The sequence below is a fragment of the Chiloscyllium plagiosum genome, unplaced genomic scaffold (genome assembly GCF_037043375.1).
Source record: "Chiloscyllium plagiosum isolate Xiang-an unplaced genomic scaffold, Cpla_swu_hap1 HiC_scaffold_7, whole genome shotgun sequence".
NCBI classification, from domain to species: Eukaryota; Metazoa; Chordata; class Chondrichthyes; order Orectolobiformes; family Hemiscylliidae; genus Chiloscyllium; species Chiloscyllium plagiosum.
In genome coordinates, this window is record NW_028270145.1 from 110,038,212 (window position 1) to 110,057,055 (window position 18,844).

Below are 18,844 nucleotides of genomic sequence, written 5' to 3' on the forward strand. Positions count from 1 at the left end.
ATGTGCCTAACCTGCATATCCTTGAACACTCTGGGTAATGTAGCATGGCCAATCCACATAGTTTATCCAGCTTCTCCTTATAACTCAGACCCTCCAGTCCTGGTAACATCCTTGCAAATCTTTTCTGCAACCTTTTCAATTTAATCATATCCTTCTTATAGTAGGGCGACAAGAACTGTACACAGGACTCCAAAAGTGGCCTCATCAACATCCTGTACAATTGCAACATGACATCTCAACTCCTATACTTGATGTCGAGAGTGTGGTGCTGGAAAAGGCAACATCCAGAGGCAGCAGAATCGACTTTTCGGGCATAAGCCCTTCATCAGGAATGATAAGATCATGGACCATTTGATTGTAATCTGAACCCCCATTTCCTACCAGCCCACCAAAACATTTAAATCCTCTGTTGACCAACAAAAAAAAGTTGCTATTGAAATGCAAACACTTCTCCTTTTCTTTTCAATGATTCAGAATCTAGTCTGAAGAGATGGCAATGTCCCATCTGATTCAACAATGTCCCTGAAGGAAATGGTTTCCTCCAGGTGCTCCAGTTTCCTCCCACAGTCCAAAGATGTGCAGGTTAGGTGAAATGGCCATGCTAAATTGCCCGTAGTGTTAGGTGCATTAGTCAGAGGAAGGTGGGTGTGGGTGGGTTGCTCTTCGGAGGGTCGGTATGGACTTGTTGGGCCGAAGGGCCTGTTTCCACACTGTAGGGAATCTAATATAATCTAAAGACATGTTATAATCTTTTGGACCTTGCACTCTGGCTGTTTGGACAGATTCACTGCCATCAATCCTTGCTGGTTTTAGACTGGGCTGCTAATATTATGTGGCCACACAATGTCTTAGATTGAAAGTTAGCTCAGTCTTGGTACACAGTAAATGGGTTTGTCCAACTTACTACGTAACTAATTACGTTAACCATGAGATATGTATTTGTCTCTTGTGAGACTATCAGGCTCAGAATAAATACAGTTTTACTTTAGCTACATGCTATTGATATTAGGAATGGTTACTGCCAGACTATACATAAAATGTTGAGCACAAGAGGACTTGTAGCACATTTTCTTAAGAACTTAAGAACAACCAACACTCCCAGTTCCTACCAAGGACAATCCTTTATATCCTGACAGGCAGCAGTTATTTTATTTTATTATTAGAATTCATCTTGTCATGTCAGTTAACTCTTAACCCTTTCAGGTACTACATCCTTTATATAACAGGAAGCAAATCTGCCATCCTTCCCTGGTCTGTGATTCCAGACTCACAGCAATGTGGTTGACTTTTAACTATCCTCTGGATGAGCCAAGCAAGGCGATCAGTTCAAGGACAATGAGGGATGGACAGCAAGTACGAGTCCTGCCAGCAACACTCACATCCCGTGAAAAAAGAAGTATTTTGAAATCCCAAACTGAGATCCCCTCCAATTACCCCTCACAGGAAGGTAAGAGTTCTGAGTCATACATACATGTAGCTTCTCATTGGAGTGTCATCATGTTACCACCATACGACACATGCACCATGTTATTTTTTTTAAAGACGCAGTTGCCCAAGCATAACTAATGGTCAATGGTAGCCCTGCAAATATGATGATGAAGACAGAGGAGGGAACCAGATCAACACCATATGATTATCAACAGTGAGTCCCAGCATAGAATCCTTACAGTGTGGAAGCATGCCATTCAGTCCATCAAGTCTACACTGACCCTCGAAAGATAGTCCCTGTAACCCTGCATTTCCCATGGCTAATCCGACTAGCTTGCACATCCCTGGACACTACGGGCAATTTAGCATGGTCAATCCACTCTAACCTGCACATCTTTGGGTGTCGGAGCAAACCAGAGCACCCAGAGGAAATCCACGCAGACACGGACAGAATGTGCTAACTCCACACAGTCCCCCAAGTGTGGAATCTAACCCAGGGTCCCTGGCACTATGAGACAACAGCTCTAACTACTGAGCCACTGTGCTGCATCAGATGCACCTGTCATTGTCCCTGCCTGATTTGAAAGAGGGTGTTTCTCCTTTAAACTGAGCGACTCACCTTAAAACATCTCGTCAGCTAGATCCCAACCACAACCCCCCAACCTCTCTGAGAAGGAGTCAGGCTAACGCAGTCTTTGTAGGACGGGAGTTTCATTATGGAGATCTTATAAATAGAATATTAGGAGATTGTTTTGTAAATATGTAGCAGAAATCTGGAATTGCTTCCTGTCAGAAGCTGCTGCAGGTGAAACTCCATTAAAAATATCAAAATTCAACAGCCCATTACTGAAAAAAGAAAATGGATGGGCTGAAAAAGCGGGTTCTGGATTAGTGGTGCTGGAAGAGCACAGCAGTTCAGGCAGCATCCAAGGAGCTTTGAAATCGACGTTTCAGGCAAAAGCCCTTCATCAGGAATAAAGGCAGAGAGCCTGAAGCGTGGAGAGATAAGCTAGAGGAGGGTGGGGGTGGGGAGAAAGTAGCATAGAGTACAATGGGTGAGTGGGGGAGGGGATGAAGGTGATAGGTCAGGGAGGAGAGGGAGGAGTGGATAGGTGGAAAAGGAGATAGGCAGGTAGGACAAGTCCGGACAAGTCATGGGGACAGTGCTGAGCTGGAAGTTTAGAACTAGGGTGAGGTGGGGGAAAGGGGAAATGAGGAAACTGTTGAAGTCCACATTGATGCCCTGGGGTTGAAGTGGTCCGAGGCGGAAGATGAGGCATTCTTCCTCCAAGCGTCTGGTGGTGAGGGAGCGGCAGTGAAGGAGGCCCAGGACTTCCATATCCTCGGCAGAGTGGGAGGGGGAGTTGAAATGTTGGGCCATGGGGCGGTGTGGTTGATTGGTGCGGGTGTCCCGGAGATGTTCCCTAAAGCGCTCTGCTAGGAGGCGCCCAGTCTCCCCAGTGTAGAGGAGACCGCATCAGGAGCAATGGATACAATAAATGATATTAGTGGATGTGCAAGTAAAACTTTGATGGATGTGGAGGGCTCCTTTAGGGCCTTGGATAGAGGTGAGGGAGGAGGTGTGGGCGCAGGTTTTACGGTTCCTGCGGTGGCAGGGGAAAGTGCCAGGATGGGACGGTGGGTTGTAGGGGGGCGTGGACCTGACCAGGTAGTCACGGAGGGAACGGTCTTTCCGGAAGGTGGGGAGGGAAATATATCCCTGGTGGTGGGGTCTGTTTGGAGGTGGCGGAAATGTCGGCAGATGATTTAGTTTATGCGAAGGTTGGTAGGGTGGAAGGTGAGCACCAGGGGCGTTCTGTCCTTGTTACAGTTGGAAGGGTGGGGTCTGAGGGCAGAGGTGCGGGATGTAGACGAGATGCGTTGGAGGGCATCTTGAACCACGTGGGAAGGGAAATTGCAGTCTCTAAAGAAGGAGACCATCTGGTGTGTTCTGTGGTGGAACTGGTCCTCCTGGGAGCAGATATGGCGGAGGCGGAGGAATTGGCAATACGCCGATGGCATTTTTGCAAGAGGTAGGGTGGGAAGAGGTGTAATCCAGGTAGCTGTGGGAGTCAGGGGGTTTGTAAAAAATATCAGTGTGAAGTTGGTCGTCATTAATGGAGATGGAGAAGTCCAGGAAGGGGAGGGAGGTGTCAGAGATGGTCCAGGTAAATTTAAGGTCAGGGTGGAATGTGTTGGTGAAGTTGATGAATTGCTCAACCTCCTCACGGGAGCACGAGGTGGCGCCAATGCAGTCATCAATGTAGCGGAGGAAGAGGTGGGGAGTGGTGCCAGTGTAACTACGGAAGATGGACTGTTCCAAGTCGCCAACAAAGAGACAGGCATTGCTGGGGCCCATACGTGTGCCCATGGCTACTCCTTTGGTCTGGAGGAAGTGGGAGGGTTCAAAGGAGAAATTGTTAAGGGTGAGGACCAGTTCGGCCAAACGAATGAGAGTGTCAGTGGAGGGGTACTGTTGGGGACGTCTGGAGAGGAAAAAACGGAGGGCTTGGAGGCCCTGGTCATGGCAGATGGAGGTGTAGAGGGATTGGATATCCATGGTAAAGATGAGGCGTTGGGGGCCGGGGAAACGGAAGTCTTGGAGGAGGTGGAGGGCGTGGGTGGTGTCTCGAACGTATGTGGGGAGTTCCTGTGGCCATTTCATAATCCATGGAACTGTCAATTTCACCAGGAAAGTGGCCCTCACCACTTCTACAGATGCACCATTGAAAGCATATGGTCTGGGTGCATAACGGCCTGGAATAGCAACTACTCTGCCCAGGACCATAAGAAATTACAGAAGATGGTGGACACAGCCAAACCATCATGGAAACCAACCTGCCATCCACAGACTCCATTTACATGGCTCACGGCCGCAGAAAGGCTGTCAATATCATCAAAGAACCATCACACCCGGTAATGCTCCCCTACAACCTCTTCCTTTAGGCAGAAGATACAGAAGCTTGAACACGCACGTATACACACACACACACACACACACACACAAACAAACACACACACACAGATTCAGGAACAGCTTCTTCTCAGATGTTATTAGATTGATGAATGGACTCTCTACCCTCAAATAATGCTGATCTTGCTAAGACTGATCTTGCCCAGCACACACCCTATGCAATATAATCTGTAGGCCTCTGTCTAAAATTTTTGATCTGTATACCCTTGCTTACTATGATCTGCCTGTACTGCTCATAAACAAAGCTTTTCACTGTACTTCAGTACAAGTGACAATAAATTAGTCAATCAATCAATCACTCTCATGTTGGTGGATGTGGGTTTGGGAGTGGGCATGTCTCAGAATGATACCTCCCAATTCATCTTCAAATGGTCAGCTTAGGGGGAAGAGTCAATATGACTGATTGGGAGCTGTAGACCCTCAAGTAAGGTTCATCTGTTCAAAGTAGAGAGAGCTTCACATTGCAACACTTGGGAGTTGGGAATTCTGGCAAAAAGATACCATCCCATTGAGGCTGGAAGAGCACAGATTCCATGGGGGGATGGGGACCAGAACGTTGCAAGTCTGACCTGATGAAAAGTGTGTGCAAATTAACCCACACCCGCAATCTATTCATCTGAATCAGATTCAGAAGTTCGCTAACCTCTCATTTGCCAATTCCCTCTCAATGATATAACCAATTTCCAGTGACTTAGACCGCTTATCAAGGGTGTTATGAGTTTGCCAGACCAAACAAAGACTACTTCCAAAGCTCTGCTATCCAAACAAGAATTTCACAATAAGGTTCAAACAAAAACATTATTACTTCTATTGATCTAACAATTCAAATAAAGCAAGTGAAATGAGAAACAGCCCTGTCATCCGAAAACTCAACACGGTGGAGATCCAGTGTTGAATTACGCAATTCCTTTATCTATTGATAATTCCACTATTGATCACTGCAATACTCCAGTGAAAAACGAGTCCAAATGTGTGGCCTTGAAGGGGTGACTTCGAGAACAACTTAACAGCTGAAGAACATTGATTGTTTCTGTTTCCTATCAAGTGATACAAAACATGTTCTTTGGAACGTGGAGGGGTCTGATTATAGAAATTGCAAGCAAGGGAGGGTGGCTGTTGGAATGGCTTGACATCTCTCTCTGACGCTGCTCGGATCAACAGTGAAAGAAAACTGCAACAAAAATCAGCAGGAAAAGTAGAAAGTTCAAGATAATAATTTTGTTATTTTGTTTTTTTCTAAAGGAAGGCCTTTTCTGAGACGGGAATAAACAGGGAGATTTTCTGCATTGCTGTCATGTAGTACGTCAACAGCACTAGCTGTTTTTTTGTAAATTGTCCCTTCCATTTCATAAACTCAAGGTCCACATAAAACATTTGAATATTACAGCATAGAAAGAAGCCATTCAACCCATTGTGCCTGTGCAGTGTCATTGGAAGATCAATCCAGAAGCGTGGGAACAGGAGTAGGCTATTCAGCCCCTTGCGCCTGTTCCACTATTCCATGAGATCAGGGCTGATCTGTGGCCTAACTCCGTGTGCCTCCCTTTGGCCCGTATCCTTTAGTACCTTTCCTTGACAAAAATGTATTTATCTCTGATCTGAAATTAACAACTGATACAGCATCCATTATCATTTGTAGAAGAGAGTCCCAAATGTCTACCACCACTGCGTGTAGAAATGCTTCCCAACATCCTTCTTGAATGGTCTAGCCATAAATTTTAGACCAATCTCAAACCAGTGGAAATAGTTTATTTTTATCTATGCTGTCTTTTCCTGTTAATATCCTGAAGTGTTTGATCAGATATTCCTTAACTTTCTAAATTCTAGAGAAAGCAGGCCTAATTTGTATAATTTCCCTTCATAACTGAGCCCCCAATCTCCAGGTATCATTCTTGTAAACCTACATTGTACTCCCTCCAAGGCCCATATCTGCTCGCAGAGTTCCAAATGGGCTATAACCAGGGATCTAATCAGGCCCAGTTACTCCCAATCCTATTCTATCCCCATAGCCCTGTATGACTTGCCTCTTCCAAGTATTTATCCCTTCTGAATTTTACGACTGAAATTTTCAGGCAGTACATCCCAGCCAATAACAATTGGCTGTTACAGCAAACTTCTCCTACCTCTGATTTTTTTTTAATCAATTACTTTATATCCATGAACATTGTTGCCAGTGAGTATAATTTCTACCATTTACTGTTAAAAAACGTCTCATAATTTTTAGCAGCTCTGAAATGTCCTTTCAAACCTTTTCTACTTGACTCACAATCTTACAATTTGACTGAAATTATGGTCGATGTCCTCTCCACAAGAATGTGCTCAAACGTCATGATTTACAAGTACATAAAATTTAAGCAAACTCTCTAGTGTAGGACTGAGGGTGGGCTGCACCGTTGAAGGTTCCACTGGTAACTGGGATATCCTATGGTTTGTTTCAAAGCTAGCCACTTCCATCTAGAAGGACAAGGGTAGCAGATACATGGGAACACCACCCCCCCAAAAGATCCTCTCCATCCTGACTTGGAAATATATCATAGTTCCTTCACTGTGATTGGGCCAAAATTCATAAACTCCCTTCTTAACACCATGTGGACTACAATGATACAAGGAAACAGCTCACCACCAGTGTCTCCAGAATGATTAGAGAATGCTTGCCTATCGAGCAAAGCGCCTATCCTACGAACAAAGACTAAGAAAGGTATAAAAACTGAAAGAACTGGGGATGCTGTAAATCAGAAGCAGAAACAGAAATTGCTGAAAAGGCTCAGCAGGTCTGGGAGCAACTGTGAAGGGTTCTGAGGAAGGGTCACTGGACCCAAAATGTTAACTCTGATTTCTCCTCACTGATGCTGCCAGATCTACTGAGCTTTTCTAAAGAATGTTGAGTTCTACCCACTGTCCTAGCCACTATTTATCTCGCTTTGCCACTGGCGACATTTTATTTTTCTCCCAGTGGTCGAACGCTCATACTATTTCTGCTGAGACTAGTATCTCCAGTCGAACTCATGGACTGAAACTGATCAAACACAGAGAAAGCTGGAGAAACTCAGCAGGTCTGACAACATCTGTAGAGAGAGAAATAGAGTCAATGTTTCCAGTCTATTGCAACTCTCCTTCTGAGCTACCCTTCTCCAGTAATCTCTGTGATTTTTTTCACATTTCAAGTATCCGTGATATTTCACTTTGATGGAGATGGGGACAATTATCTGCACAGTAGAGGTCCATGCAATATATGTACAAACTGAGCGATTGAGAAGCGTGTGTTTTCAGCCTATCAGGCTCCATATTTTGTACTACAATTCATAGATATCAAACCAGCACATGTTAAAACTATCATACAGAAAATAGGAGCAGGAATAGACCATTCAGCCCTTCAAGCCTGCTCTACCATTCAATATGACAGTGGCTGATCATCCGATTCAGTCCCCTGTAACTGCTTTCTTCTCAAATCCTTTGATACCTCTAGCCCTATGGACTATATCTAACTCTTCCTTAAATACATTCAATGCTTTGTCCTCAAGCAATCTGCGTGGCAGAGAATTCCACAGGATCACCTGCAGAGCTTAGGAAAATAAGTGAAGCAACAGCAGAGAAGCAATGCCAATCCCGGCTCAGCAGCCAGCTCTCTGGTCGAGAGTGAGGACTTCAGATGCTGGAGCTCAGAGTCTCAATTAGAGTGGTGCTGGAAAAGCACAGCAGGTCAGGCAGCCTGAAGGGCTTTTGCCCAAAACGTTGATTCTCCTGCTCCTCAGATGCTGCCTGACCTGCTGTGCTTTTCCAGCACCACTCTAACCCAGTCAGCCCTCTGGTCTCTATCAGAAACTTATCTCTTAAGCACAGAAATTAAGCTGATTCTTGTGCTGCGCTGTCAGAAAGACTGCCTTTCAGATGAGGTGATAAAGCACAACAATCTCTCTACTTCCTCGAGGGACTAAGGAAATTTAGCATGTCCGTAAAGATTAGATTAGATTCCCTACAGTGTGGACTCTTACCAATTTTTATAGATAGAAAATATTCTATCCAGATGCATCACGGCTTGGTACGGCAACTGCTCTGCCCAGGACCATAAGAAACTACAGAGAGCTGTGAACCCAAGCGTCGTCCATCACACAACCCAACCTTCCGTCCATTGACTCCATCTATTCACCTCACTGCTTTGGGAAGGCAGTCAACCTCATCAAAGATCGCCCCACACCCCGGCTATAATCTCTTCCAACCTCGGGTGGAAGATACTTCTTTTAGATTAGATTAGATTCCCTACAGTGTGGAAACAGTCCCTTTGGTCCAACAAGTCCACACCGACTCTCTGAAGAGAAACCCACCCAGACCCATTTCCCTCCGACTAATGCAGCTAACACTAAGGGCAATTTAGCATGGCCTATTCACCTGACCTGCACATCGTTGGACTGTGGGAGGAAACACATGTACCAACAAATTCAAGAACACGTCTTCCCAATGTTATCAGACTTCTGAATGGATCTCACAAATTTTAAATTTAATGTTGATTTTGCTCTTTGTGCACCTTCTCTGCAGCTGTAACACTGTATTCCTCACCCTGTTCTATTGCCCTAGTGCACTTTGTATGGTATGATCTGTCTGTACTGCACGCAAAACAAAACTTTTCACATTACTTAGATACAATAATAAATCAAAATAAACTTGCCCTTCTCACATGGCACCAATTTCAGCAAGAAGAAGGGAGATCTCCCTTGTGTCCACAGCAACAGTGTTTATAGATTATCTGACAATTGTCACATTGCTATTTGGGAGACCTTCATCTGAACTAAATAAAATGGGAAATGGTTGTGTCGAGGTAATGTCACCAGGCTAGCAATTTGACAGGCCCAGGTTGATGCTCTGACAAAATGTGCTCAAATCCCATCAGAAAGACTGATGGAATTATAAAAAGGATATTGTCAAATTGGAAAGGGTTCAAAAAAGATTTACCAGGATGCTGTCTGGACTGGACTGGATGATTATGAGTTGTAAGGAGAGGTCTGGGCCATCGGAGGTTGAGGGGTGACCATATGGAGGTTTATAAAATCATGGAGGGCATAGATAAGGTGAATGGGAAAGGTCTTTTCCCCAGGGTAGAAGAGTTCAAAACTAGAAGGAATATTTTCAAGGTGCGAGGAGAAGGATTTAAAAGGGACCAGAAGGGCAACTTTACCAGACCCATCAGTCCAACTCATTCGCGCTGACAAGACATCCCAGTCTGACCTAATCCCACTTGCCAGCATTGGTCATCACTCTCTGTGTGAAAATGTTACCCCTCAGGTCTTTTTAAAATCTTTCTCCTCTCACCTTAAATCTTTGCCCTCTAGAGTCATAGAGACGTACATCACAGCGACAGACCCTTCGATCCAACTTGTCCATGCCGATCAGAAATCCTAAACTAATCTTGTCCCATTTGCCAGCATTTGGCCCATGTCCCTCTAACTCTTCCCCTCCGTATACCCATCCAGATGCCTTTTAAATGTTGTAATTATACCAGCCTCCAACACTTCCTCTGGCAGCTCATTCTACACACTCACTACCCTCTGCATGAATAAGTTGCCCCTTATGTCCCTTTTATATCTTTTCCCTCTCACCCTAAACCTAAACTTCCCCACCCCAGGGAAAAGACATTGTCTACTTACCCTATCCACACCCCTAATGATTTTATAAACCTCTATAAGGTCACCCCTCAGCCTCCGACGCTCCAGGGAAAATAGCCCCAGCCTATTCAGCCTCTCCCTATAGTTTAAACCCTCCAGCTCTGGCAACATCCTTGTAAGTCTTTTCTGAACCCTTTCAGGTTTCACATGATCTATGGATAAAGGGGAAACCAGTGTATGCATTGTATTTAGATTTTCAGTTGGCATTTGATAAGGTGCCACATCAAAGGTTACTGGGAGAAATAAAGACTTGTGGTGTGTGGAGTCACATAATGGCCGGGATAGAAACTTGGCTAGGAACAGGAAGCAGACAGTAGGCACAAACTGGTCATTTTCTGGCTGGCAAGATGCAATGAGTGGTGTGCCAAAGGGGACAGTGCTGGGATATCAATAATTTATACAAATGATTTGGATCAGGGAACAAAAGGCACAATTGCTAAATTTGTTAATGACACCAAGATGAACACAAAAGTAATGTGTGAAGGGGACATTAGGAGGTTACAAAGCTTTAGTTAAAAGAGCAAAGAACAAAGAATAGTACTGCACAGGAATAGGCCCTTCAAGACTACACCGACACAGAACATCTTTCTAAACTAAAAGTCAAAACAAAATTGAGTGAGCAAAATTATCTAAATTTTCAAATCTAATGTTAGAAGTAACACAACACCAGTTTATAGTCCAACAGGTTTATTTGAAATCACAAGCTTTCAGAGAACTGCTCATTCATCACCTGACAAAGGGCCAGCGCTCCGAAAGCTTGTGATTGCAAATAAACCTGTTGGACTATAACCTGGTGTTGTGTGACTTCTGACACTCTCCAGCCCAGTCCAACACTGACACCTCCACATCATAAATATATGTAAGACAGAGGTAGATAGATATCTCATTAGTGAGAGAGTTGATTTCATGGTGGGTAGGCAGGAGTATGGAATAGTCAAATCAGTGACAATCTTACTGAATAGTGGAGCAGGTTCAAGGGGGTCAATGGCCTATTTCTTTTCGTAATTTCCTCATGGGCAATTTTGCTTACTTTGACGCATTTCTCCTTGCATTTCAAATGTCCACGTATATTTGTTTTTAATTTGGTTGCCACATTTCCTGAGTGCATCAATTTTGCTTCAACAAAACATTTCATTGGCTCCAACATGTTTTGGGGATATTGTGAATGGTGCTATATAAATACAACTGCATTGTTGCTTTTAAGTCTTTACGTTTCCATTGCTAAAGAGAAGCGAAAGGTGATTCAGTCGATTGATCCTGCTGCAGATCTCCACATCTGGGCCGATGGGGAGTGGCAGAGGAGAAATAACATTTGCAAAAATAAACAAACATGCTAGAGTCATAATCAAGTTTTAAAGCAAACCGATGATTTAGGCCAGGCTGAGGTCCTGGCAAGGACAGTTCCATCATGCTTACTGCCATTTACACTGCCTCAGAAATTCCAGCAAATTATACTGTGCAATATCATTGGCGGATGCACCCTCATATCTCCCAGTTCCAAACTCTGGAATTCCCTCCTTAAACCTCTTTGAGTCTCCATGTCCCTCTCCTTAAACCTCTTTGAGTCTCCATGTCCCTCTCCTTAAATCTTACCATTTGGTCACTGGGTGTTTATGCGTCCAATAGCGCAGAGGGTTTTGAGAATATATTTTACTGTGGTGGGATGCTATATAAGTGCACATTGCCATCTGAATTTTAAATAGAATACCACCCGACTGTATCTGAACTAATGGCTTGTGTATAAATGGACTGCTGTCTTTTCTACATTAAAACTGGCTTTGAATTCAACGATCTGATAATTGTTTGGAGCTGTTAATCCATTAAATTAATCCGAATGGGCACCTCATCCTAATGAGAAAAGAATTGTATGTATGCAGTAACTTTCACAAACTCCCCCCTCAAAGTGCTTTACAGTTAATTGGATACTTTTAAAGTGTAGCTTCTGTTGTAATGTGGAAATTGTATCCATCAATCCCAGCACAGAAAGACTGAACAAACAGTGGGTGTGATGAAGTCATTGTCTGAGGAATAGATATTGGCCCTGGATAACTCCCTCACTCACAGAATCCTTTGTGTCCACCTGAGAGGTCAGACATGGTCCTGGCTAAACACTGTACAAAAGACAGTATGTCCAGCAGGACCCCAGTACTGCATTGGGAGCATCATCTTAGAAATGTGAAGTGGTGCAGGAAAGATTTACAAGGATGTTGCTGGGTTTGGAGAATTTGAACTATAGGGAGAGGCTAAATAGGCTGGGTCTGTTTTCCCTGGAATGTCGGAGGCTGAGGGGTGACCTTACAGAGGTTTATAAAAACATCAGGGGCATGGATAGGATGAATAGCCAAGGTCTTTTTCCCAGGGTGGGGGAGTCCAAAACTAGAGGGCATAGGTTTACAGTGAGCTAAGGGGCAGCTTTTTCACGCAGAGAGTGGTGTGTGCATGGAATGAGGAAGTGGTGGAGGCTGGTACAATTACAACATTTAAAAGCTCGTTCGAAATGTCTAATGTTAGGGGCCATGTATTTACGATGAGAGAGTAAGCTCAAAGGAGATGTGAGGGGCAAGTCTTTTTACACTGAAAGTGGTAGATGTGTGGAACGAACTGTCAGCAGTGGTGGTGGAGGCAGATACGATAGGGGTGTTTAAGAGACTTTTAGATAAGCACATGAATATGCAAGGTACAGAGGGATATGGACCAAGGGCAGGCAGAAGGGATTAGTTTAATTTGCCATTATGTTTGGCATAACACCATGGACTGAAGGGTCTGGTCCTGTGCTGAACTGTTCTATGCGGTATATGTTCTATATTCTGTGCATTAAGGCATCTGGATGGGTACACAAATAGGAAGGGTTCAGAGGGATTTGTGACAAATGCTGGCAAATGGGAGTAGGTTAATTAGGATGCCTGGTCAGCATGGATGAGTTGGACTGAAGGATCTGTTTCTATGTTGTATATCTCTATGACTCTATGACTCTAAGTCTGTGGAATGGGAATTCTGACTGACTGAAATCTGACTGAATGATGTTGAGAATAGGGATAGACAAGTACTCAATGTCAGAATGATAGTACTTCATCAGTTTAAAATGTTGCTTTGAGGGGTATGGGTGGGTATCTGGAATCAATGAACATACATTTCCTTTAGTAGTTACAATCAGTGAGTTGAGGGGGTATAGGCAGATATTATTATACCTAATGATATCAATTAGTTAGCACAATGTCAACTCAGATTTACAAAACCTCCAGCTGTCCTGCATAAGATTTAAGCAACACCCACAATCCATAAGTGTATGCTTCAGTATTATTCACCTACTCCTTCCAGTGCTGTTGTTATATATACTGCAGCTACTCACCAAGAAAACTTTTAATGGAGGGTCAAAACCTTGAAATGCAACACTTAGAAAGAAAAGGACAGCAGGTGATTAGGAACACCACCACCTGCAGGTTCCCCTCCAAGCCACACATCATCCTGACTTGGAAATATATTACTGTTCCTTCACTGTCATTGGGTTAAAATCCTGGAACTCCCTCCCTCCCTGTTCAAGAAGGCAGCTCACCATCCCCTTCTCCAGGGCAATTAGGAATAAGCAATAAATATTGGCCCAGCCAGTACCCTCATATTCAGAGAATTCTCTTTTTTAATCACCAGTGAGTGTGCCTTGGATTGTTCAGGGTGAACTGGAGGGTGCAAGATTGGATTGAAAGCTACAGAGTGTAATTGATAATAGCACTCTGAAGTGTAACTGAAATCTTGAAATGAACACTAACCTTGCATGAAATCGGAGCCAGTAATGATTTCTATTGAAGGACAATCTTATGCAGTGTACACCAATATTTCCTACAGTGTACACCAATATTTCCTACATGAAAAACAACTACTCACACAGATTCAGAGGTAACAATCAAACTCAGTACTAATAGACAGGGACACTCGTACAAACAGGACACCAACTGACACACACACACTAACAGACACACACTGATAGACACACACTAACAGAGACACACTAACAGAGACACACTAATAAGACAAATACACTAACAGACACACACACTAATAGACACACACACTAACAGATACACTGACAGACACACACAAATAGACACAGACTCTAACAGATACACTGATAGACACACACACTAACAGACACACACTGATGGACACACACTAACAGACACACATACTAACAGACACACACTGATAGACACACACACTAACAGATACACTAACAGACACACACACTAACAGACACACACTGATAGACACACACTAACAGTGACACACTAATAAGACAAATACACTAACAGACACACACTAATAGACACACACACTAACAGATACACTGATAGACACACACACTAACAGACACACTGATAGACACATACACTAACAGATACACTAATAGACACACACTAACAGACACACAAACTAATACACACACTAACAGAGACACACTAATAAGACAAATACACTAACAGACACACATTAATAGACACACACATGAATGCACATATAAACATTTACACACAGAGAGATATGGCACTAAGACGTTCACACAGCGACAGGACATTTACACATACATGCACACAATCAGGGACTAATGTACACATGCACTCGCACACAGATATAACTTTAACATGCACTCACAAAAACAGTACATTAATACATATGCACACACTCACAGGACACGAGCTCACAGAAACAGGACTAATGCACACACACAAACATTAATGCACCTATGCACTCACACAATTTCCGGACACTAATAGACACATACACACACATATTTACAGACACATGCACAAATATTTCCCTGAACACATACACACAGACACGCATATTTACATATTTAACTTTCAAGCTTAGTTAAGTCTGAATTTTTTGAGAGAAAACCGAACCCCTTCTTTGCCCCTCCCCGCCTTTTTAAAATGTGATGCTCCGGCCCAAGGAGGGACCTCCAGCCTTGGCGCCCCCAGCCTTGATCCTGCCCTGAACTGAAACTCTTAACCCTGAACTCCGGCCCGATTGCCCGACAACAGGCTCCTGGTTCATTGTACAAAGGTTATTGTCGATTTATCAGAGTGAGGAGTGGAAATAAACCCTGCCTTTAAAAACAGCACACAGACCCAACGTTTCCGCTTCACTTCAGGGAAAATAAAATAAAGACAGCGCGTTCTTGTTTTGGAATAACCCAAAGCACGCTTAAACAAATCTCCTGTTATATAAATAATATTTTTTCTTAAAAAAATACACACCGCTCTGGAGTGGAAATATTGAATAATTGGGATCATTTTTACTGGCCTGCTTTAGGAGACTCTGAAAGCAATTGGATTTATATATAACTGAGATCTTTCTTAATTCAAACGCAAAGGCAGGGGAACTTTAGCTTATCACTAAATATTCACCTAGTTCAGAGAGATAGACAAAGAGCAAAGGACAAACGCTATTTGTAAGGAATAAGGTAAACAAACCAGCTGCCCCTTAAAACAATGACCCCGAGGAGAACTGATTGGTGCTTTCCATATATTAAAAAAAACAATTTTGTTATTTATTAAAAAAAACTGAAAACAAAATAAACAGTTTCTTTACACCCGGAACTTACAATAGATGTGGCCAGAGGTGTAAGTTCTTTGAAGGCTGAGTTGGAGGGGCGAGGGACAGAGGTATGGAGGGCCAGAGGGGCAAGTATTGAACACGATGGGCCGAATTGTTCGGCATCTCCGCAGTTCAATTGGAAGGAGGCGGTGGAAAAGTGCGAACCCGTTTTGTGTTTTTGCTCACGGACGGCTCCAGAGAAAACCTCGCCACCTCGGGCATGGCTCTGTCAAACGTTCAGCTCGATTTTATTCTGCTGGGCTGGAAGCGAGGGGGATTGGGAGACGCACATTGTGGATCTGAGGGAGGTGGGGCTGGGAACACATTCAGTAATAGATTTCAGAAATGGGGGAAACTGCGAGGACAAAAAGAGGGGGTGGGGGGGGGGGATTGTAGAGAGATCTGAAGGGCCAGCACGAGGCTGGGGTTGGAGGGGCCCAATGGCATGTTCTGATTCTATAAAGTCGCACAAGCAGAGCCAGGCATTCAGCCCAACGAGTGCCTCCTCAACAAATCATGGCTGATCTAATAATCCTCAATTCTACTTTCCCTTAGATCCCCTTATTGGTCAGGAATGTCTACCTCATCCTTGACTATATTTATTCGCCCAGCCGTCTGTGATGAACAATCCCACACTACCGTCCGAGAGGAGGAATTCTCCTCATCTCTGCTTCAAATGTGTCAACCCTTATTCTGAGATGATGTCCCATCCTGAGAATGCAGCCCCTCCGATATTGACCTCTCTCTCTCTCTCTCTCTGTTTCCGTGTTTTACCTGAGTCATCAGTCTGTCGGCACCGGATTTCTCCTCGTCTTTGAAGATGATGTCCGGGTTGTAGTTGGGAATTAGCTCCTTGAAACGGGACGCATTCCTGGTGATCTTGCTCTCGGACTTGCCGCTGGCTCCCAGCGTTTTCTCGGGCACGCTCGGGATGAATTGTTTGTAGGAGAGCGGCGTGAGTTTGCGGTTCTGTCTCCTCCTGCTCCCGTAACCCCGACCCGGCCCGCAAGACATCACGGCGGGCCAGAGCAGCAGAGAGCAGCCGCTAACCAGGACTAAGGACACGCTCCAGTGAACTCTCATGGTACACGGGTCTCTCCCTCTCTCTCTCTGTCAGATCAGCACTATCAGTTACAATCCTCCTCCTTCTAACTCCCCTACCCCTTGATCCAGGGGGGGATATTGGCAACACCTCCTAAAACCAACGCAAGGGGACCTCAGTTAACCCCCTGCAGCAGGAGCCCCGACTCTGCCCCATTCAGGGGAGCCGTGTTGCCCAGGGAGCGCAGCGGGTCCAGCCGCCTCCTCTGTCTCTCTCTCTCTGGCTCTGTCACCGCATAAAGGTGGGGTGGGGGAAACCCCGCAGAGGGGCAAGGGAGGGATTTACCCTCGTGGTTGGAGCTGGAAACACAGGCAAAAGCAATAAGACAGCGGGAATATTCCGAGTGGCAAGGAAGGAAGAGTTACAAGGAAGGGCCGGGTGTGCAGGATGGAGAGATAGGGACACAGAGAGAAACAGAGGGGGGTTTTGGCGCAGAGGGTGAGAGAGAGAGAGGGATATTAGAGAGGTGGAAAAGAGAACGGTAATACAGAGGGGTGGAAAGGGGGATAACAGAGGGATAGAAAGAGAAAGGGATGGTATAGAGGGATAGAAAAGAGAGTGATATTAAAAGGATAGAAAGAGAGTGATGTTAGAGGAGCGGTGGTGAGAGAGGAAGATTAATAAAGAGGATATGGAGAGGGAACAAGAATAGAGAGGTGAAGAGATGGGGAGAGGCTTCAAGAGGAAAGAGAGGGTCACAGAAACAGGGGAGAGCGAGGGAGAACCAGGGGAGGTGAAAATTGAGCGGGTGGAATGGCTCAGGAACATGCACTGGTGGTTGGAGAAGGGAGAGCCCTGACAAAGGCAGAGACTGACAGAGAGTTAATCTGTCTGCTCACTCACCAACACAGCAAGTGACAGATCCACAGAGAGAGAGAGAGAGAATCTCAGAGCAGGTGAGAGAGTGACAGAGAAGCAGAAAGGGACAAGAAAGTGACTGTAATTGGAAAAGGAACAAGTGAGGCAGGAAGGTGACAAGAGAGAGAGGGATCAGTGAGGGATCAATGAGAGATAGAGTCCCTCTGGGACAGCGCTCTATGGCTGATCAGTCTTCCCACCCTCCCCTGAGCTCCGGGCGGAGAGAGAGAGAGAGAGAGTCGGAGTGGGACCTCCGGTCTGAACCTCTTGAATGGCTCCGGCAGTCAGTCACAGTCGCTGAGAGTTCCCTCAGATCCGACTCTGCAGAGACCGCACCCTCTGCCAACCGCGCCCCTGACCACTCACTCCCCCCGTGTACACACACACAGACACACTCACACAGGGGAGAGGACACTAGACCTCTCTCTCACACACATCCATCCCACAACACCCAAACATTCCCACTCCCTCCTCCTCCCAGCTAAAACCACACCTGCCCCCCCGCGCTGTCCCAGATCCAGCCCCTTCGGGAGCCTTGTGTCACAGGTGGAGAGAGAGAGAGAGAGAGACAGAGTCAGTCACTCCTTGCATCGGACTCCTTACAATTCAAATCACCACCAGCTTTTCAGATCAGTCCTGGGTTTCCTACACCTCATGTCCAGTTTGTTTATCTCCCCGCAAGAATCCTGCCGGGCTCTGTTCCTCTGCTTTGATTCGTCAGTGTCCACATATATTTTCCAGGGAAAGTGAACACGCTTCGAATCAAATAGTTTTTGTTTTCAGACAGGGCTGTGGCTTCCAGCCTCTTTATTCCGGAGACAGTCTGACCGGTGCTGAACTGTCAGTCATTTCTGTCCTCCGTCTGTCCAGTACTGAGGTGAGAACTTGCAATTCTGTACTGTCAGATATTGTCCAGTACTGGGGGGAGAGAGAGAGAGAAAGACCGACAGAGGCACTGCGTGTTGGCACTGTACGGAACTGGAGTGTCAGACAGAGCGCCTCAGACTGGGGACTGTACAGTACTGGTCTGTCAGATATTGTCCCCGGGGATTGTACAGTACTGGGGCTATGAGGTAGGGTCCCTCAGACTGGGGATTACTGAATGTATCACGCAGGGTGCCAAAGAATGCGGACTGTATGATAGTAGGCTATCAGATACAGTCCCTCAGTCTGGGAACTGTACAGTACTGGGCTATCAGACACAGTCCCTCAGTCTGGGAACTGTACAGTACT

General features: G+C 45.1%; 1 protein-coding gene across 1 annotated transcript in view; it reads right to left on the minus strand.

Annotated features, from left to right (window-relative positions):
- The window catches only part of LOC122551807 (indian hedgehog protein-like), an 81,868-nt gene extending 63,880 nt beyond the window's left edge, over window positions 1-17,988 (minus strand). The window contains exon 1 of the mRNA XM_043694286.2: window positions 16,426-17,988. Within this exon, the coding sequence (XP_043550221.1) occupies window positions 16,426-16,734 (309 nt within the window). The 5' untranslated portion in view covers window positions 16,735-17,988. The remainder of the gene's footprint in view (window positions 1-16,425) is intronic.
- Window positions 17,989-18,844: the final 856 nt, after the last annotated feature.